The sequence below is a fragment of the Neopelma chrysocephalum genome, unplaced genomic scaffold, assembly GCF_003984885.1.
Source record: "Neopelma chrysocephalum unplaced genomic scaffold, ASM398488v2 Primary Assembly neopelma1_26, whole genome shotgun sequence".
NCBI classification, from domain to species: Eukaryota; Metazoa; Chordata; class Aves; order Passeriformes; family Pipridae; genus Neopelma; species Neopelma chrysocephalum.
In genome coordinates this window covers 26,372,720-26,394,270 of record NW_020897695.1, presented here as the reverse complement: position 1 = coordinate 26,394,270, position 21,551 = coordinate 26,372,720, and the positions used below count along the sequence as shown (strand labels likewise).

Here is a 21,551-nt window from a genome sequence, read left to right as displayed (position 1 = left end):
TTTGTCTTTGCACAAATCCAGAGTGGCTGAGCTGTACCTGGAGATGTGTCCACATCCCTAACTATATCTCTGGTCAACTAGCAGCAAAGCAGCAGCAGGAGCTGGGGAGACTTGTGCAGTGTCTTCTGAAGGTGTGCTGCCAGCATGAAAACTGACTGACAAAGGAGGATTTCAAAGGCACGAACAGCCTTTCAGAGTTCAGCTCAGTAATGAAGATTTAGACACCTAACTCCTGAACTGTCTTTGAAAGCCTCATCCCTAATTCTTACCAATTGCAAGACATTTACTCTAGAAGTTGAAGAAATGTGTGTGTGCATATGATGAAAAAGGTAGTGTTTTGATTTTCATACTCTAACCAAAATCTGCGTGTTGGTGCCAGGGAACTACATCATAGTCTACACCATGAAAGGTAGCTATTTTGTTGGATAGGTTCAATCGAACTTAAGGGTAAAATAAATATATTATAGTGCCATAAATATCTACATTGATGATACTACATGGAAAATGGGAATTTGTTAGTTAAATGTTAATCAGGATAAACATCTGTTTAGTTTATATGATTTTATTTTCTCAGTTTGCATATTTTAATAACAGCCCTCCAAAAAAGTTTAAAAACCCATCTGGATTGCTAAAGTGTAAAAGCAAACAGACTTGTTAGAATTGTCAAAAATTACTCATAATTTATATTTGAGCACTTTCTGACTCTCTTTACTGAACGTGCATGATTTATTATTTTTCTTCTAGGTTTGATATATTAACTTTTTACCTGCTAGAAAGGCCTTTCATTTAATGTGGGCTTGCAGAACTGGCCGAAATATTTCTCCCAGATTCAGACACACACAGAAGGACCATTGTCTTCCACCAGTACCTCGGTATGATGTCATAACCCTGGTCTTTCTGAGTAAGAAGCTTTGATTTATAGCCAGGGCTGCTGCCAATGTGTGGGTCTCAGAACTTCATATTAAATTAGATGACATAATGACATGTGTTCAGAGTCTAAGAAGGCATCATCGAACCACTGAATACCAATTAGCAGAAATTAATTTCCTTATCTGACTAATTTACAACAGTGAGCTCTGTCATATTTTAATATTCAAAATCAAGCACTGTGTAAAGTTGTCTGTCAGCTGACCTAGTGCATTGTGAAGTAATAGGCATTTAAAAATTCACTATACAAACCAAACTTGCCTTCTTTTTTCCCTTTTTATGGCAAGGGTCAGATCCATAGCAGAGTAGTGTCTCCTAAGCAAATAACATTACTTCTGAGCCTGACTGCATGTAAAAACAGTATCATCTTTTCTGTATGCAATTTCACACATTCTGGCTTCATTGCTGAAGTTTATTATGGGCAAACCTCAGCATATGGCAAATTCAGTCACAATTTTTCATTCTAGCCAGCTGAGAATCTGCAAGACTGGGTGCTATCTCAGCACCATGGAGCACTTTCGAGACAGAATGTTTGTTGCTATTTGGTATAGCTCTGCTGGATTTAAGAAATAGCCTGGTTTCTGCTAAAAGTGCTTGCAGGTTCTGAACAGCTGTAGGGCTTTGCAGTTAATGGCCAGTCCAGGCCTGCTGTGTGACTAGGAGTGTCTCTTTTAGCTGGTGGGGTTTTACCATGTCATTTAAGATTTGAAATATTTGAGCTAGAAGTTAGTCATCCTAATACTGTTCTCTGTTAAATATTAAACCTGAGAAAATTAACGATACTGTCTGTATCTCATTGTGTGAAATATTCACTTGTGCAAGTGAGTGATGATGGAAATGGATGCTTATTATGGCATCTAGCTTACTGTGCCTCCACGAGGATGTATAAAAGGGCTCGAAACCCCTTTTTTGAGCTTGGGTTTGTAAAGATTTGCAGTTAATCAAGCATGAGTCAATAGGTAAGTGGTAACACTAGTCCTCAGCTGGCCAGCGAACAGCCCTGTCTGCTGTGTTGCCTTGCGCAGAGGTTTGTTCAATGGGTTGCCCAGAGTTCTCCTGTGCAGGTCCAAGACTTGGACTTGATCCTTGAGGGTCCCGTCCAACTCCAGACATCTATGATTTTCTGAAGGAACCAAGTGGGTTCCTACCTAGGAGAAAATGGTGAAGGTGGACACTAAGGTTGGTATCCTCAGCTATTCTATGTCAGGTGCAGTTGCTCACCCCAGCTGAGCATCTCAGTCCCCCAGAAGTCAGTGAGACAGTGGGTAGGGTGTGTTAGTTACTGTAGCCTTATTACATACGAGTATTCTAAATTGTTTGAGTAACACCACAGACACCGTGAGGGTGGGTGGGTAGCCACTGAGCACAATTGCAGGCTGTTCATGCATTGGTTTTGGAAGGTGTGCCTTGAAATACCCGCAGCTCTTGCTTTGGCTCTCTGCAGTCCTTTGAAAAGTAGAAGAAAATAGTTGCCCTTTTAAAGAAAGAATATAAGGTGGTATTCATCAACTTTTGACACATTTAGTGTATTTGTAGAATGTTCAGGAGATCAGACCCACAGCTAGTTTGAGTTGAGTTTGGAAATAAAAACACTAGCAAAGATTTTTGGCCCTTGTTACTCCATTTGGTGAAGTTACTTAGGCTGGGGAGAAGCAGGTAACAGGATAGAGTAGTGTAAATAAGCCGTTAACAGGTGTAATGTGGCAATTGGTGGTATATCTGTCCCTCCACAAGTCAAGTGCTATCGTTATTCATGTAAAATACTAAAGTTGAGGTCTGCCCAAAAAGAGAAGTGTTAACGTCTTATATTTCTTCTGACATGCTCAGCTTTGCAGTTCTGATTCCAGATCATCTGCATCATTATAATGGGTTCTTCATGGAAAAAAAATATCCTAGAGACCTTCCTTCTCCAAACTGGTACCCTATGAAGACATTTGCAGTTTTTTAAAGGATGATGAGTGGTTGCCATCCCACAGTTTGGTAAGATGCAGACATCCACTCTGCCCAGGGTTAATGGCTGTGCAAATAGCAAAGCCCTGAAAAGTCAGATACAAATCCCTTCACCATTTCAGAATGGATACTTTTCCTGTCTTCCAGTGTGATACCTGTTCTAGTTATGAGATTAGCTTACAAATAATATATATGATAATGAGCAAGGGGTGGCTTCTTTTACAGTGCTGAAAAATACCACATTAAAAAAGGTAGTGGAGACAATTCAGTTGAACGAGTTCAGGCACCTCTGAGCCTAAGTGCAGGTAGTATCTGTCCATTTAAAGACAATTTGTTTCCCATTACATGAAATAACTGATGCTCAGGAGTATCGGTTCAGAGCAAAACACTGTAAACAGATGTCAAATAAAGTGAAGGTGCCACTTTAATCTCATATCCCTTCTTGCTTCCCTCTCTGGCTACCAACCTACCGTTAGCAAACAAGCTACTGTGACCTACCCTGACTGGCCCTGTAATTAACACTGGTCTCTATTTTCCCTCTGAACTGTGGATTATAGGCAGCCAGGAGTGTCCTTGGTTGCTGTCACCATCTCCAAGGGAGTTTTTAGAATGGAGTCCTGCCCACCCATCAGTCCATTGTCTGGTGCAGAGCAGGACTTAATGGTTATCCTCTGTTGGTTGCAGCCCATGTATTTCAGTGTAGCAACACAAAAAAGAGAGATTCAAAATATTCATGGCCACTAATCAGATCTCCAAATGGACCCCATGGCATTGCTTTTCTAAAGAAAATAATTCAAAGTTAAGTGACAAAAAAGTGCTTGGCAAATCAGGTAGAAAAGGTGTGCTGTAGAAGAGCTACAAGGAGAAACCAGCCTGAGATCAGGAACCTGCCTTCTGTAAAGTCTCCAGCCTGCCTGCCACCAGGGCTATAACCCTTCCCTGGGTTATAACAAGTCAGACAACTCCAGGGTTTATTGGAGTTGTATTAGCAGTGGTTGAGCTTGGAATTATTTAGCACAGGTGTTTCTATAACAGTGATATATTGGGAAAATTCAGTGTTCAACAACCATCGTATTTCCAGCTGTGCTGTGGTTAGTGCTAGCACAGTGAACCTAATATAAAACATGTGAAAATATTTGCTAGCTCAGGAACTTGTTGAAGGTATTTTCTTACAATATCTGAGCTGCGGTGTTTATCTAGGTGTGTTTCTTTGGTCTTGCATTTTCGTAAAGGGCGTGATAGTGGTTTTATAAAGCTGTCACTGAACCTGGAATCTGCTTCTCTGCAACCAAGGGCATTAGTAGCCCTGCTATCCAGTGTACAGCACGCGAGGTGGTGAAAATAAGATTATGAGGAATCCAATGGCAGTCCGTTATCCCCAGCACATTTGTCTTGAACAGCACCTGTGCATCTGTTACATATATAGACCTGTTTTTACTAGGGGTGCTAGAAATCCTGAAACAAGTGTTGCAAACATCTACATGTAAAAGAACATAAAAGGAACAAAGTTAACAAGGGGCTAGGGGACCGTAAAACAAGGGTAGTGAAGTGCATTCACCACCAGCAAAATTTGTGAGTGTTAAAAGAGGTTTTATATGTACAAATGCACACATGTGGATTTTTAGGAGTTCAAAAAGACTCATACATGAACATAGTAAATGGCAGGACAATGTATAAGGGTTTTTGTAAAACACAAGCAAAATATTGTCAGAGGAACTCACACAATGCATATGTCTCTGAGTTGAGTTGTGCAAAGATGTTTCGTTAATAACTTTGTGCCACAATGGGTTGGTTATTAGAATATTCTGAAAAATATCCTCTGGTGTCACTGGAATTTTTTAGAAAGAAGATAAATGCATCCATACTCAAGCATTGTATACATTAGAGTTGCATCTGTCTAGAAAAAAATACATTTACAGACCAGGCTGGCTTTATTATTTATAATTTTCCTGATAGAGAAAGTGGGTGTCTTTTACCTCTGCACTGCATCTGTTGTAGCAGAAGCTTCAAAGGCACCTCCCCTTGATTTGAGAGAGAAAGCCAATGTTGAAAAGACACTGTGATTTGAGGAAGGATCTTCTCTGATTTGAGAAAGCAGCTCTATACTTGTCATGACTTTGATCTTCATTGACTGTCATTTCTGTCCAGATTCTCATAGTTTTTAGAGAATTGACAGCTCAATTAGGGCATCTTTTGGAATAAGTAAGCAAAGATCTAGAACAGGAATCAGTTTTTCTTGGTAGACAGAGACTGACTAACATTTCTTAGGAGTTGGCATTGGCAGAAATTAAAAACTAAATAAACCATATCTTATCTTTCAAAAATATCCCCATAATTGAAAACTTCTTGTACATAGCAGTTTGTCATGTATCATTGCAACTTTACTTTCATTGAACTCTGAAAGCCCCATCTCTACCTTATTATACTCCAGTTTACTGAGTGTGCAGACATTTATCAAATGAGCCATCAGTAGCCGTGGAACTGCAGTAGTATATCCAAGTTAAAATTCTTGCCTTGATTACTACAAATCCATGGAGCCCTTGGGTCCAAAGCTTCCACTGAAGCTCAGTTATTTGCAAATAGATTTTTATAGCACATTAGTGCTGGAGGAGAGTCCAAAGAAAATAGTCCTTTTCAATATTAGAACCAGCTGTGACTTTCTTGTGCTGATGACTCATTCATTTTTTTTATAGGGTGGGAGAACTAGGCAAAAGCCACACAGAGTCTTATTCACAACATTGTTTGTTTTGCAAAGGGTATCCTAGCCACAAGCCAACTCGATCATACCGATACGCAACTCATGTTTATTTAAAACCTTTTTTCTTTTAACAGTTCCAATTATAAAAACAGAACCCACAGATGACTATGAGCCTGCTCAAACCTGTGGACCAATGAACCAAGGCTTAAGCCCTCTCTCTAAACCATACTACAGCCAGCAGATCATGATGCCCCCTGATCCTGGTTCGTGCCTCGTGGCTGGCTTTGCCTCCTGTCAGCAGAGAAACGCCATGATGTCACCCTCTCCCAATGCAAGCCCCAAGCTGCACGACCTTTCGTCCTCTCCTTACAAGTGCATCCCCAACCCGGGCCACAGTCATCTCGGACTTCAACAGCCCGCTGGAGGTGTCCCCACCATACAGGAAGTGCCAAGGTCTATAGTTGTGCACCCAAGCTCCTCCGAGCAATCATCTCACATCATGCTGCAGCCGCAGGTGAGTCAACATCTGAGCAGTAGCTGTCCCCTTGGTTATCAACAAACACTCTATCCCAACAGTCCCTCTTCTCCAGTTCCATCTGTTACCCAAGAGCCAACCTATTTGCAGTCCTGCAGTCCAACTCACTCATCCATAATGGGTCAACAGCAGCAGCAACTGCCGAAGGTTCACAGAAATGAGTCTCCAACAACCCAACCACTGTCATTGCCAGAGTTGCATGAGGAAAGTAATCATAATTTGGCCCCTATTCCTGTAACGATCAAGCGAGAACCTGAGGAATTGGACCAGATGTACCTGGATGATGGTAAGTCTTCCGCAGCATAGGTTTGCGTTCACCATGTTGCTCTTATCAGTGAGTTCCCTTAACCCCCTCCTTCTTTTGAATCCTGGTGGAAAAAAAGTTCAATTAACAGCCTGGTGGAATGGTGCGGACTTTTGCTTGGATTGTCTCTATACAGGAAAGGGCCCTCTCATTCCATTTGCAATAATGAAACCACATTATCTAAGCATTAAATGCTGTTAGTTAGCATAGAGCTAGCTGCATGACCAACAGCTATGTTGTAATAACCTTAACTGTATGTTCTTGGCTTATGCCCATACCAGTGACCTGTGGAGCTGCAGCGAAAATGTATTTAACATTGTCCCATTCATAATGCAGTGAAATGTCTGATGTGGAAATCTGTTCACTGGAACTAAATGATAAACTTCAGTTGAGAAGGTTCAAATTGAAAATGGAGGCACATCTTTCAGCGTAACTTTTCAGTCTCTTTGCATCTGGCATTAAGACTGGTTTTTTTCCAATCTTATTGTGGCATTGCTGATGATTTTTTTTTCTTTTGTAAGATTCTGTATGTATATATATTCTCCATGCACCACTGAAAAGTTAAAATACTGTGATAAACTTGTCACACTCTAGTTTCCAAAGATTTATTAGTTGAATGTAATAAAAGGGATAATATGGAATTTGATTATGTGACCTCACTGAACTGTGATTTAGCATTTGCTGCTAAGCACCCCAGTAGTATTCTGGTTCTTCACGTTAATGCAGTATGTGAGTTCCCTTCCAATAGCCACATAACTTTATATAACATACCATTCTGTTTGAAGAAGAGATGCCTCTTAAGTGGCTGCATTGAAACTAATTGATGCCAAGGAACGTCTGAACGTGATTGTCCTTGAGGGAGAATTAAAGACAATTCATTGAACTGGTTTTTTTTAAAAAAGGACATTTTGTCATTCTATTTTAAACAGCATGCTACTCACTGAATTAGGATTGCAAGTTAATGTTTTGGAGCCTGAGTAGCAGCCTTTTGCTTTTCAACTCTAGAAAAATTATTTTTCTTGACAGAAGTTATTATTGGTTACATAATAGACAGGTCTAAGGAATTTTTCCTGATTAGGAATTCAGTTCACTAAAATTTTGCACAAGCCTTTGTGACAAGGTTTTTTTCATATAGCAGACATTTTTACCACTTGTCTGTGCTGTAAGGAGTAAGATTTCAACAAACTAAATGAGAAATGTACACAAACCAAAACAAAAAGCCATGGCCAAATTTAGGTTTTGAGAGAAAACAGAAGTTGTATATGGAAGGAAGATAATTCAAATAAAATCTAAACCAAGTCTATAGCTGTCTTTCTAGAAAAGCATGAGAAAAGGGCAGTCTTCCTGCCTTACCTCTCAAAAATCCAGCAACCACTTCTCTGACAGAACCATGAAAGTTGCCTTTGGCTGGTCTCTCCAAGAGAGATGGGACTGCATCTCGCGGATGAAGGGTGAATGAAGCTCCTTAGCCATGACTACTTGAGGTTTCTCCTGGAGGAACAGAGGAGCTTGCTACCATGTGTTCTGAGAGGTTTTAGGTTTTTTTCAGCAGTGCTCACTCTCTCTGACAAAGCATAAATAATTTAGCCTTTAACCTCATCTCTCCTCTATCCCCTCTTCTGGACACACATGCGCACCAATCCTCTAACAGATGATCAGAAGTAATTGTAGAAGGCACCTTGTACATCTGCCCTGAAACTTGAGGTTGACTTTGGAGATCTCTTCAGCTAGCCAAATCCAGATATATACTTCCCTTTGGCATCCAGTAGGCTATCAAAATTGTTCCATGGCTGACCACAAGAACTATAGGCCAAGAAAGAATTCATAGATATAACAGTCCTGGTAACAGAATATAATAGGAAAAAACCCAACCTTTCGAACTTCCAAAAATTTTATACGACCAATTTCCTCTAAAGGGGTTAATCAGAAATGGCTAAACTGATATTTAGGTTTGTCTTAGGGTTCACACTGATGGAGTGTAACCCACTGTAAGCTGCCCTTCATATCTAAACCTTATCACACTACCTGAAAGGAAAAGTCATCCACTCCATGTTTTGTGTTGACAAAATGAAGCCCTTGTAGAAATCTGGAGTGGACTACTATCGTCTTTATATTTGTCTCAGCATCTGGGCAGTTAAGAGAGTAAGTATGTGGCAGAGGGGCTAAAGGCAGGAAGCATGTCTTGTTGGACTTGTGGTGGCCAAGCCCCTCTGTTCAAACCATTCAGAGCTCCATTATGCCTCAGATGCACAGCACAGGAGCGCAAAACTGTGACTCAGGCTGGAAGCCTACTTGGGTCTATGCCATATGCATTTCATGAAGGCAGCCTTTTCACCACCACTGCAGACATTGGTTTCACATTCTGTTTAATCTGATGTAACTGCAGGCTCCAGTGGCCTCAATCCGTCTTGCTCTCAGTCACATGTTCTTGCTGCTTCCTTTGAGTCGTATCAATTGATTATGGGGCAGCAGAGCAGGCTAATTAGCCTGCCCAAAACAGCAAAACCCACATAGTTTTCTCTTGGGTCAGCTCATGGAACCACATGCCCTTTGTCCAAGCACTGGGTCCAGCCCTCGAGAGGGACAGGAAGTCTGGTGCTGTGGGTCATAGAATCATAGAATCATAGAATCATAGAATAGGTAGGGTTGGAAGAGACCTCCAAGATCATCAAGTCCAACCCCTGATCCAACTCCAATTACTATATCATGGCACTAAGGGCCACGTCTAATCTCTTTTTAAAAACCTCCAGGGATGGTGAATCCACCACCTCTCTGGGTAGGCCGTTCCAATGCCTGATAACCCTCTCTGTAAAGAAGGTCGAGGAGTGCCACAGGACCGCTCCTGCTGGCAGCAGCCCACCCATAGGCCAGAGTAAGTGTGAGTTGAAGCCACACGTCTGATGTGATCTTATCTCCCCAGCAACTATCTAATCAGCTCATCCTGTCTCAGTTAAAAATCCCCTTCTCATGCTCACCTATCAGTTACGGAAGGATGACATCTGGGCTCCATGGCACAGTCTCAAAGGGCAGTTTGGCTACTACAGTGACTGCCTGGAAACCACCAGTAATTGCTCCTGGTATCCCAGGAGGTGCTGCTCACTGAGATGAGCACGGTAAAGGCAATGCACGTACGCAATGACTTTGTGCCTGGCACAGTTTCATTCAGACCTCTGACCATAACTGTGGAATAAGGGACAATGGGTTTTGGCAAGTGGCTCATGCCAAATGGGAGCAACTAGTCTTGCATGTGCCTGATTTTTTTTTTTTAAATAGGAACTTTTAAGCCATCACCATTGTTTATTACTGGTATCATATCCACCTCTAAGTGTTCTTGTTGGAGGAGAGATATCTGTAGTACCTTATGACTGTATTCTGAAAACCAAAATATCAAATCCACGAATCCAGAATATCATATCCATGAGTAAGGAGTTCTTATTTTTGTTTTTTTTTTTTTCCTAATAGAGTGCTTGTAGCTATTTAATACATCCAGTTTTACCTAAAAGTATTTAAGAAGTGTGAGTTATAGACATCTAACATACTTATGGGACTGCCAGACAAATAAAATACCCAGCTGGTTTTCCCAGATGATATTTCATAAAATTTTGGCTGCTTGTTTACCACTTTAAGGAGGTTTGATTAATGCATCTAATATATGCATAGCATTTTTGGACCAGGTATAAACAAAAATTTTTTTGGTTTCAGCTTATGGGTTCAAAGAAATATTCACTCCTTTTGTTTTGGAGTATGTCCAAATATAGATCATTTACACTGCAAAGTATAGATGGAAAAAAGAGTCAATGACTTTATATAGGTACATATCCTTTATATGACATTTTTCTGCTTTGGTAATGGTGGGCAGCTGAAGTGATATAAAGGGACCCCACGAAGTGACTTCCATTTTGACAAACAAGTTTTGGCCTTGGCAATTTGTTTTAAATCGAAATCCACAGTAGCCACCTGGGCTACTCATTAAATGTGCTATCCCTTTCAGTATGTGAATATATGATTCCACATATAGAACATATTTAAAACTCACACCATAAAGTGATACCTGATATATTATGGCTATGCTCTTGATACTGAAAGGTATCTGGCTTGTATAGCAGCACCCGTTTCAAATAATTTTGAGTTCTACGTCCTAGCAAAGATTATGGCTGACTGCCTTTGCTGCTTTCACAGGAAAATTTGATTAAAAGTGGTTGAAATGGTGACATTTATGCTCTTTGCAAGAGCCCATGGTCCTTTGCAGTGGGAGAGGAAGTATCTCCTGTCATCTGTGCCAGGAGCTCTTGCAGAAACCTGCAGGACACTGGGGCACTCTGGTAGATGATGCCAGGGCTGACGATGTGTCTGTGTGCATGTGCCATCCCTGCCTTAGACAGTGAAGGTTAAGTGACATTTCTGTTTCAGAGCTAACCTGGGAGTAGTGTGGGGTGCTAGGGTGGTGGACTTCATGGAAAATCATTCGGCAGGCAGGCTTGAGGGACTTCTTCAGTACAAGTCCATGCTGTAATTGCTTTTAAGAGAAAACATTTTATTTGGATATTGATGTATCTGCTGTGCTGTAGAGCCCCTTTGGGGCATGAAGCGGATTAGCATTGCCCAAAGAGATGGCTAGTTTGGGGAAGCTACAAGCTGATGAGAATTCTTCCCGGTCCCTTGAACCAGATGTGAACATTTACTTAATCCGTATCTCACTTTTGAATGTGCTCCTCTATGCGCTCATCTAGCTAGTACTTGGATCAAAAGCTGTGCTAGTCTGCTCTTGAGCTAGTCTTCCTTCTTTTCTGTTGGCTAGGACAGCTCAGACAAATTTTCAAAATTTTAGTTGCTTTTCTTAGTGATAGAAGAAACCCCCAGCCAGAGGCAGTAGATTGGAAGTTCACACAGCTTTCCGGATGTTCAGGCATCTGGGAACTGGCTGAGCTTACAACAGGAGATGCTGAAGGTGACTTGAAATCACCTTCCTTATACCCATTTCCCTTTCCTGTACCTAGTGTAGCCTGAGTGGAACACAGAACTGAGCTCCAAATCTTTCATTTCACCAGGATGGAGAGAGTTCAATTAAGCATGCTAATGCCAAGAAACATTTTTCAGTTTTTAACTGGCACTCCCAATAGCTATTGGATATTTTTTCTGCAGCAGAATGATACTCAGTTGTGAAATTATTTCCTGCTGTTAGACACGTCAAAGAATGTAGTTTTTATTACAGGTGAAAATGAAACTATTTTGAAAAAGCAAGGGGGAAGCACAGGAAAAAATGTATGACTTACATTCTCAGCAGATTTCAAGGTGTATTTTAAATGCTGTAATCCCATTTGTTATATCAATGCACAAAACTTTACAAAAGCAGTTTTTAAATTAAAGCAAAGCAGCATCCTGGAGAATTCTTTAAGGTGGGCTTGAGTACTGAAGCTGAAGATCTCGGCTTCTTCAAGATTTTCCTGGGTTGTAATATCAACTTTTGAGATGCAGTCCCAGCTTTGTTGAAATCAGCATCATGCTCCCATTGCTGGCCATGGGGCCAAGGTTCCACATGCTGTTGAAAAAAATGTTCTCCAGAACGCCCTGAGTCCTGTGTAGGAGCCAGAAGTGAAATAACAATATCTGAATGACAGATCTCCTGTCTGAAGTTTTGTATATTAATTCAGCCTCCTCCTCTCCACATGAATGCTTTCATAAAGGTCTCTATCCTGATCTTGACTTGATTGGATCTATAAATCTTTGTGTAGTAAGATGAAAATACACAGGTCATAAACAAAGGTATCTGATGTTTGGATATGTGGCTAAGAAAAAGTATCAGAACCACATAATCATCTTTTTTAAAACAAGGAGGCTTTTGTTCTTGTGATTGTCTTTGCACAGCTGTGAGTTTTATAGCACTGTGCCAATGAATGCACTCATTGCAACTTTTATTTTACTCTGAAAAGGTAAATTGGGAGCACTAAGCCCCCAATAAGTATGTAAAAGTGGCAAAACCACAGGTAAAGTGTTACTGAAAGCTGCAGCCCTGCCAGCCATTTCATTTTAAACATGGCTCTTTTAAAAATAACTTTTGCAGTAAAAGCTGTAACTCCTGGATGTAATATGAGCTATTGCTAATGTCATTCCCATGAATTGCTTACAGCGTTGAACTGTTAGATGTCTGACAAGTCCATATATCTCCTATACAGTATATATGAAAGCTTTTTGCCTCTAAACCATATGTTCTTTTTTTACTCCTCTATATTCTGGAAATGCACGTGGTTTGGTGATATAGTTTATTTGAACAGGAACCATAGCAGACAGAATTATTCTTTTGCTGAAATGTATCCTTTTTCATACATCTCAGCTTCATGATTAAAGTGATTGGCTCTTGAGGCATTAAGTTTAGTCTGCTTCTGCCACAATTATGCCTTTGAAAGCTCCTGAGTTCACTCAGTGATTTCCAGTAGTCCAAATGTCATTAGAACAACACGCAGGTAGTCTGCAAAGCCCAGTAACACTGTCTACACTTTGGTCTGGCTTGGGCAAACTTTTCCCTCCCTCCCTCTTGGCCAAGCCTTGCAGCTCTGGGAGAAAACAAATAGCTTTCCTCATGGAAAGTTTTACTTAACCTGGCGTAGTGCCTGAGCCTAGACCCTCCTCGTCTCTAATGATGATTGAAAGTGTACATGCTACTGTGATAAAACATGCTGAGTCGTTAACATTTGGGGCTTGGGTTGTAGGCGATGAGTACAGGAGGGCTGAAGTAATGCGTTCAAGTCAGACCTTCAGTGGACTTACATGTCTGGGTTGGAGGGGTATCCTGTTACACGAAACCACATACCCATGGGGATAGTGTTTTGCTGTTTTTAGTGGGTTTGATGAATTGGGTCTCCCAGGAGGCCCACCAGAAGAAAGCCCCCAGAAGCGCAGATGACCAGACTAAGTGTTCCTCCTGGTTTTCTCCAGCCCCAGGTGTGCGGTTCCCCTTAGGGCAGACCTGCCTACCTCTTAGCTGCGGTATGCTGTGAAATATAGCAGGGAACTTTGCTTTCTTTCAACATCAGCACTTAGATTTCCAGGGAGTCTCAGACTTTCAAGGAAGTGTCCGATCCCTTCGGAGAAGTCCTTAGTGGCTCCAGCCCCATTCAGTGATGGTAGACACTGGCGGAGGGAGCAGGAAGCTGGCCAAGCGACGGGAAAACTGCAGAAAGCAGTATTTTTAGTGCTGAAAAAACAGATTTGCTTTTTTGTGCATTTGCACACACACCTTCATGTTAACATTTGGAGTCATTAAGTGCTCGGCTGAAGCTCTGTTGCTCCCCCTCTTTACAGCCAAGAGCTGCTTGGCACAGTAGCCCTGCTGGTGGCTGTGCAGTTTGCTGGGGAAGAAGTCTCTACTGACTCCCATGCCCGATTCATTCTTCTATTTCCATATTAATGGCTGTTGGCATTGCTATTTCAAATGGTAAAGGTTTTGTTGGTTATTTTCTGTAAGTTTTCCCTGGTGGTTGGGAGAGAAGAAGTTGCTGTATCTGAACCTTGGCAACATTTACATCTGCTTTTAGGCCTGGAGCAGTGCCAAGGAAAATACGTGGTTTGCAGAAGCTTTGTGAGAAAGCTTTGTCCCAATGCAAAGTATTTTAGGAATATGTTGTTTGTTTGAATTGTTTCTGCTGAGCTGAGCAATGTTAGCTGGTCAGGTGTGGCCTTGTGCCTCCTGGTCGGCCTCCATGCTCCTGTGTCCTGAACCCGTTCTGGCAAAACACTGCTGGGGAAGTTGTGGTAGCAGGCTCCTCTTCTCGAGGGAGCACAATATCACACAGACCCCCACTGCGTCTCGGCAGAGCTGGGCTGGAGCAAGCTGCCAGCAAACACATACGTGTCAGAGGAAGCACTCTCATGAGCAGACTCCCTGACTTCACGGACGGCACTCTTGGTGAGGCACTGGCAAGCTGCTGGATCCCCAAGCTGTGGAGGGCCTGCCTCTGCTCCCGCTTAAGTCAATAACACCATTCCCTCTGGGTTCGTTGGGAACGGGACCAAGCGCGTGGCTGGTAGTTAAAGTGCACATAATAGCTGCATTCATGGAAACCTGGTCCCTGATAGGCAGAGAGGGAGTTTTCCCTAGCAGATTTCTGCACGGCACCACTGTTTCATCTGTGTCTGCTGGACATCTGGGGGCTTGGTCAGGGGCCTGATAGTGTCTTGACCATTGCTGCTCAGAGCAGGCTGCTTGATAACCTGGCTCCAGGTCTTTCCTCCTCTCTGAGGAGCTAATGCTGATTGCAACCAAAGGGGGCACAGGCTTTCCACAACAGGCTTATCTCCAGGCAGGGAGGAATCTTATGAAAAAAAGCAGACCCTCAAAATGTTCCCCTCCTCCTCTGTCACTGAGGAAGTCTGCAAAGTCTGGGCATTGAAAATACCTGGGAACAATTGGTGAGTAAGAAATACAGTAGGAAAACTGTGGTGCTATTCTTCATTGGCTAGGGTGGCTGGGTTTGTCAGCAAACCAGGAAGCTGGACCAGCCCTCTACCTACTTTACAGGCCTCACTTTGTCAGTAGGTGTTCTACATTTTGCACGCTATGAAGCCTCCTGCAAGGCAAACAGCAGAAAGCCAAGTGAGACGGTGCTGCAAGTGTGCCAAAATTCCCAAGCTGCATTGTTCCTGAACAAGTAAATTGCAATATGAGCACTTGAACAGTCTTGAAAAAGCAATGCTATAAGCTATCAAAGTCCATAATTAAGGGATTAAATTCTTTGGTCCTTACATAGTTACAGCTCATGTTATCCAAGCATCATGTGTGCACAAGAACATTCCTTACTTGCCTTTCCTCTGTACAACTAAAACATGATTTTTTTACTTAATTTTGACCCATCTGCAGCCATATGAAAGTGCAGAAGACAAGATTTGATGTTTTATGTCTGTGCTTTAAAGATTGGTCTTGATGTTAGATTTCTGTGGGAGCTAGAGGTAAAGATTTGTTCCATTTCATAACTCTTGTGATATCGTTGGGGTTGCAGAATAGGTATTGCTATAGATATTACAAATCCATTTTTATAGTCTGGGAGCAGCAGTCAGTTCTTTTTCTAATGCTTCAGGGAAAATATGTTTCATTGCCACCTCATAAGCAAAATCTTCTACAAATTACTTAAGAAGTAGAAAAAATGCTATTTTGGGTCACAAGAGAATCCTCCAGAAATAAAAACCTGAAGAATATTTATTTCTATCCTGTATATGCAAATCTATATTCATATATAGTGTGTATGAAATAAGCTGTATATGAAATGAGCTGTAAGATTTAGTATTCTAATTCTTTTGCATCCTTGTAGTTGTCATGGGCAAAAGTGATCTAAGTCTCTTCTACTCATGACTGACTTTTCTGAAAAACTACAGGTGCCTGCTGAGTAAAAGCTTTTAGAAACATGATGTCAGGTGGAGAAGCCCATCCTGTGGATGTTGTGTTGTGCACAGTTAGTTTCTGAACTGTAATGCCCATTGCAGCTCTGAAAACTGGTTCCATGCTGCTGCATATCTCTGAGCTGTGGTTGTCACTGGTGCTGGCATCCCAGCTTTTGCTATCCAATTATTCATTTGGAAGACTGAAGCAACTGGTAAAGATAATCTCTTCGCTATTAGTTGGCTTCTTTTTTTTCCCTATGATGACTCTCTGTTCCACCAAGCTCCATGCTGCACTTGTACTCAGCTATTGACTCAAGGGCTTTCAACTCAGAGCATCTGCATAAGGCATTAACAGCTTCTCCAGGCATCTTCTCACTATAGCAATGTCTCTGGGTCAGTAGTACTGGGAGGTTCAAATATTCTTCTCAGTCGAAAGTGACTGTTTGTGAAATCGTCGTATTAAAAGAGGTTAGCAGAAAAACTGGTCTGGATTTTTTTCAGTTACACACTCCTGTTTGTTTTCTTTCTTCTGAGAAAATTCCCTGGCTCATTGACTATTAACCATGGCACCACACAATAGAGAGGTGTCCCGTGGGCTGCAGCAGTCAAAGGCTACAGTTTCCTGATGTTGCTAGAATTGATGCAATGCAAATTGTGGTTTTGCAGAGAGTTATAATGGGTCCAACTTCTGGCAAGTTGTACCTCAGCCAGGCACTACACAAGATCTCTCTGGAAGGGCCACCAGAGATGGAGATGGCTGCTCTACTCCAGACCCTGCGCTCTACTTTGAAATAGCTCTCAGGGATTTTTTTCTTGTTTTTTTCTTCCACATAGAGAGTATGTTAGGATGAGGGAAGAGCTCATTACAAAAGAAAAAGAAGCAAAACTGATCCTAGGGCAGAAAGTGCCATCAACCACAGAGAGAAGACTGCTTTTTGCATCAGCGGGCCAATATGGTGGCAATGGCTACTTCGGAGAACTTTCCAGGAACTCTCTCACTGTTTCTGGAAACCCATGCTGGACCTTTACAGGTCAGACAAGCACACTGTAGTCTATTTAAACCACAGACTCACAACTGGATGAACTGTGTCAGATCACCACTTGGTAGGAACCTGTGAACTTCCATTATTACCAGACAGACTGCTGATTTCTGTCCTGTTCAGCACAAAGTCAGAGTTGTAGAGATAAAGGTGACCATCACCTTTCGGTTTAGAGGGTTTAGACTTACCTTTCACGCAATTTCAATGGTAAACTAAAGTCTTAAAGAGGAACCAGCAGTGCTGAAGTCAAGGAAACGTTTGTCAGAAGGACATGCTAATGCAAAAGCATCTTACAGTATTTTAGTCGCTAATTTACAAGTCCAGAGATAGCTGAAGCCCTCAGCTGAGTTGGTCTGTGTTTGCTGGCAGAGGCAGATCTGTGTTGCAGGACTCCAGGACCCTCAGTCAAAGCAGGGGTTCTGCATGGGGCTGCTCCCTGTAGAGGATTCAGCACATTTGAAGGTTTGGGGCCCTTTGTGAGAAGTACAGGCAAGTGCATGCGTGTATATACATGTATTCTATTTAGGAAACTTACTAAAAAAAATAAAATAGAAGCTTTTTCATGAAGCTGTAGCACAGTTAACAAGCATTTTAAAGTTTCAGACTTCGAGTATGGCTGTGAAACTACCTGGTGGTGTAATTAGAGTGAGAGAAGGCTTGAGAAAAAGAGAAATGAGAGAAAGGTTAAATATAGCATCCCCATAAAAAAAGAAAAAAAAAGAAAAAAATGATGAGCAAAGATGAATTCTGGAAGAAGAGAGGAAAGGATGAGTGTGAATGTGAGAGAGAGGAGTTTGTCTAAAAGTGAAATGGTACAAATGATTAGTGATAGCCCACGATTTGACTGCCATGGAAAAGTGTGCCTAAAGAATACCTCACTTTGCCCCAAAATAATTTAAGTATAGAGAAAAATTAGAGGAGATTATGAAATGAGCAATGTGATCATTACATTTACGAAGATATGAAGAGAGAGTGTAGAGGAGCCCATCTGTCTGTATTGATCTGCAGTGAGGTGGCTGCATTGCCTGCAGATGGGAAGTTTTGGTGGCCCAGCTCCGTTGGGGCAGGACCCTCAAATAACCCCATAACTTATTTCTGTGTTGCATTGACAAGTTCTCTAAGGGACCAAGAAAGGGCTTCAGTGCTACCACCAGGTGGAGAAAGCTCCTGTAGGGAGCCCAAAAAACCCTCAGAAATATGGTGGAAATTAAGGGGGTGGGAAGTGCTCTCTAAATAAATACAGTCCCGTCACCTGAACTTCCTGAGAAATTTTCATATCAGTTTTAAGTCTCACAGTGTAAGAGTGCATTCAGTAAAAATGAGAAAAATAAGAATGTATTATCCATTGACTTTTCCCCAGTTGGAAACTACCCAGAAAAAGTAGTGCTAGAAGGGGTAGAAGTGATCAGACCTTGACAAGGCAGAGGAGGCTTTGTAAAAGCTCACTTTCAAGGTTATACAATTGAAGAATAAAATAGGAAATCCCTTTACTTTGCAAATCTTGAAAGATGGCATTCATGTTACATTTAGGATATGATCCAAATGCCATCAAAATTTTTCCCATCAACTTTGATGGATGTTCTAAAACAGGATGTGTTAAATCAGGGGAATATTAACAGACTTGCAAGTAAATTAACAGAAGATTCACAACAGATTACGAATCACTGTATTAAAGAATCAGCTAGAGTCAGCTATTTACATAAAGGCACAGTAGTAGAAAAAAAATTTTGAACTAGGAGAAATTGGAACATCTGCTGAAGTTTCCAAAGCTATATTTAATATTATCTTAGGAAAAACACCTGGACTGAATGGTGTCTCATCAAAAATTTTAAGTGTTTCCAGACCAAAATCACTTCTGAAAAAAAAATCCTCTGCTAAAGTAAAAGAGAAAACTCCTCCCTAATTCGTTCCCTTCCACTGAATTCTGTTACAGGGAATATCACCATCTTAAACCAGAGCACCTTCTGCTCCCATGAACTAGTTTGTCAGAACCAAGGCCTTGCATAACAGTACCATGAGCAAACTGTGGGGTAGACTTTATTATTATAAGGAATATTTTGGATTCAACACTCAGCACAGAGGAAAGTAAAAAAAGTGAGCAGACTTTGGTAGAGATGCCAGACTTCCTGCCAAGAAATCTACAAATGGATGGACCATTTCTTTGGTTGTTAGGTGAATATTCGGAAAAAATAATCTGGTTTTGAAATTTGAAGCAAACTTGCTGTCTGTCTTTATTTTAGTGAGGAAGGTAGTCAGATAGAGGACTTTCTATGTCTCGTGGTAGGAGTTGTGACCCTAAAAATGTTTGGTCAGTGAGCCAGAAATCAGCCAGATGTATACTTAATATTTCAGGGCTATATTTATGGTTTCTCTGATGATGAAATCTAGATTTCTGCAATGACCAACACAATTTCTATACTGTTAGTCAAGACCTCGTTTCAGGGAGGAGCTGGCAGATGCTTGTGATGCCAGATGAGGCTGTATCATGCTTTCTGTTGTGCATGGTCCCCTGAGGGATATGGCCACCACCTCCTTGTGCCTATTTTTGGAAAAATGTCAGTGTTCAGAAAGTTGTCTGAAGAGAGATTTACATTTCATATGAAAAACTTTCATCAAGGGAAAGCACCACTGAAGGGGGAAACCCCCATACCTTGTGACACTAAAATGACTGTAAGAATTCTTCGTTAAGTTGTCTAAGTGGGAATATTCCTCATAATATGGGAAAGACATCTAGATTTTACATTGCTATTGCACAATAAAAATCTTAGGGTGGGAGAACGTTAGGTTATTCTTTCTAGAGACAACTAGAGTAAGTCAATATAGATCCATCTAGATGTAGTGCAACTGCACTGATTTGTACCTGTTCAGACCCAAAACCAATTTATTTAAGATTGAATGTACTAGCTGCAGGGATGATCCTTCTAGCTACACCCTTCCTTGAGATTACCCCACTTTTAAGTGCTAACAGACATTTCTGTGTATCTTTTCCTTTACAGACTTTTATTTCTATTATGTATCTGTGTCTCACATGCCAATGGAAATCAGGAAAGGAAATTAATTTGTATGAATGGACTTCATAAATTTCCTGATTTACCAGTGATGAAATCCTGGTTTGCAGAATGAGAAATAATAGGGCTTTTCCAAAATATCTTAATCCCTGGCTATGATTAGTGGCATAAAATGAACCATTCTTTCCTACATGTCTAAAGTCCAAGTTGTGCTCCATGTGATATTCTTTCCAGTCTCATGTCAGTAAATAATTGCCATGCTGCACTTTAGTCTGTCTCTGACCTTCACTATGCTCGCCTGTCTTGAACAAAAAGCTGGGAATTATGGCAGATTGATCTCCTTCTGAGATCTGATCTAGTCTAGTGTGAAAGGAAAGTTCATTAATCCTACTCCCAAATTCCTTTACCAGTTTACCATAAATGTACTACTCCATGAGCATATGTCAGCACAGCCATAACAGTGCTTAAAACGAGATTAGACAATACCTCATGTTTTTAACTACTTCTACTTTTGTAGGAATACAAATTCACTCTCTTTGTATTGTCAAGGGTGATTTTTTGGTGAAAAAATTGTTTTAATTAGTTTTGGGTTTATGAGTTTAGACTAGAATATTGTCTAGTGTATCTAAACTTGGTCAATTTGTGTAATTACTTGAACGTGAACCAAAAATGGTTCATGTTTTAAGGAGCCACTTTTGGGGATATGAAGAACCAAGTAGCTTAACATGATCTTGTTTTAACAATTAAAAATTGGCACCTAAGCTGTGTACTCAAGCAAAGCAAGGATTTTTAGGCCTACAGAAATGGTTTAAAATCTAGAAAAGAAAAACCACATGCTGCTACTAAACCCCTGTGTATGGTTTTCCACTATTCCCTAGAAAGGGGATAGAGCTCTAGGATCAAACTGCGCTCACATGCATATGCACTCAAAGTAACACACTGAAGTAAACACAGAAACATGCTTGTCTTCTTTGAGTGATCGAAATAAGTAAGTCTGCTGACATCAGAGAAGTCTTGCATGCTCCAAAATTCAGGCAAAATAAGAGAACAGATCTATTTGCCTTTTTTGCTTATCAACATTAAAACATTTCAAATGATCTTTTTTGAGAATAATGAGCAAAATAGGATGTTTACAATGCAGTGACTAATTTTTTTCTGCCAAGTCATCAGACCAGTACCTTGTGCATTTGTAGACCACTTTTACATATCTGCCTGTGTTTCATAAGAACTTGATGCAAAGCCCATTGAAGCGAGTAGGAAGTCTTCTGTTGCCTTCTGTGCTCTTTGAATCAAGCTCCAGCTCACAATCATGATAACCTTCATCTCACAATCACTTAATGCTCTTTATAAAAGTCCTATGTTGAAAACAAATAATACATGAAAATCTCTAGTATCGGGTGGAAATTTCAGGGCCCAAAAGTTGATGCAGACACAATTTATAGTTCCCAAAGTAACTGTGGAAGATTCTATTACATTTTTATGTTAAGGTTAATAGCACATACAATAATCTAAAATGCTGCCTGTACTGTACAAGTAGCGTGACTGACTGGTGGCATTTTAAGAACCCTCAGTTTGGTTGTTGGGGTTTGCTGATATGACTGGCCATACACACACATGTGTTAGTTTCAAGGAATCTTAAAGAGATCTCAATGTGTTCTTGCACATAAATATATTTTGTGTGAGTGCACCATGTCCATTTTGGAAGTCTTGAGTTGCT

At 40.9% G+C, this 21,551-nt stretch overlaps 1 protein-coding gene across 3 annotated transcripts in view; it reads left to right on the top strand.

Annotated features, from left to right (window-relative positions):
• The window catches only part of NFATC1 (nuclear factor of activated T cells 1), a 111,100-nt gene that overhangs the window by 73,183 nt on the left and 16,366 nt on the right, over positions 1 to 21,551 (top strand). For 2 of the 3 annotated variants that reach the window (XM_027676000.1, XM_027676001.1), the window contains exons 9-10: positions 5,710 to 6,089; positions 6,201 to 6,396. In XM_027676000.1, the coding sequence (XP_027531801.1) occupies positions 5,710 to 6,089; positions 6,201 to 6,396 (576 nt within the window). The remainder of the gene's footprint in view (positions 1 to 5,709; positions 6,090 to 6,200; positions 6,397 to 21,551) is intronic. The other variant, XM_027676002.1, reaches the window with a different exon arrangement.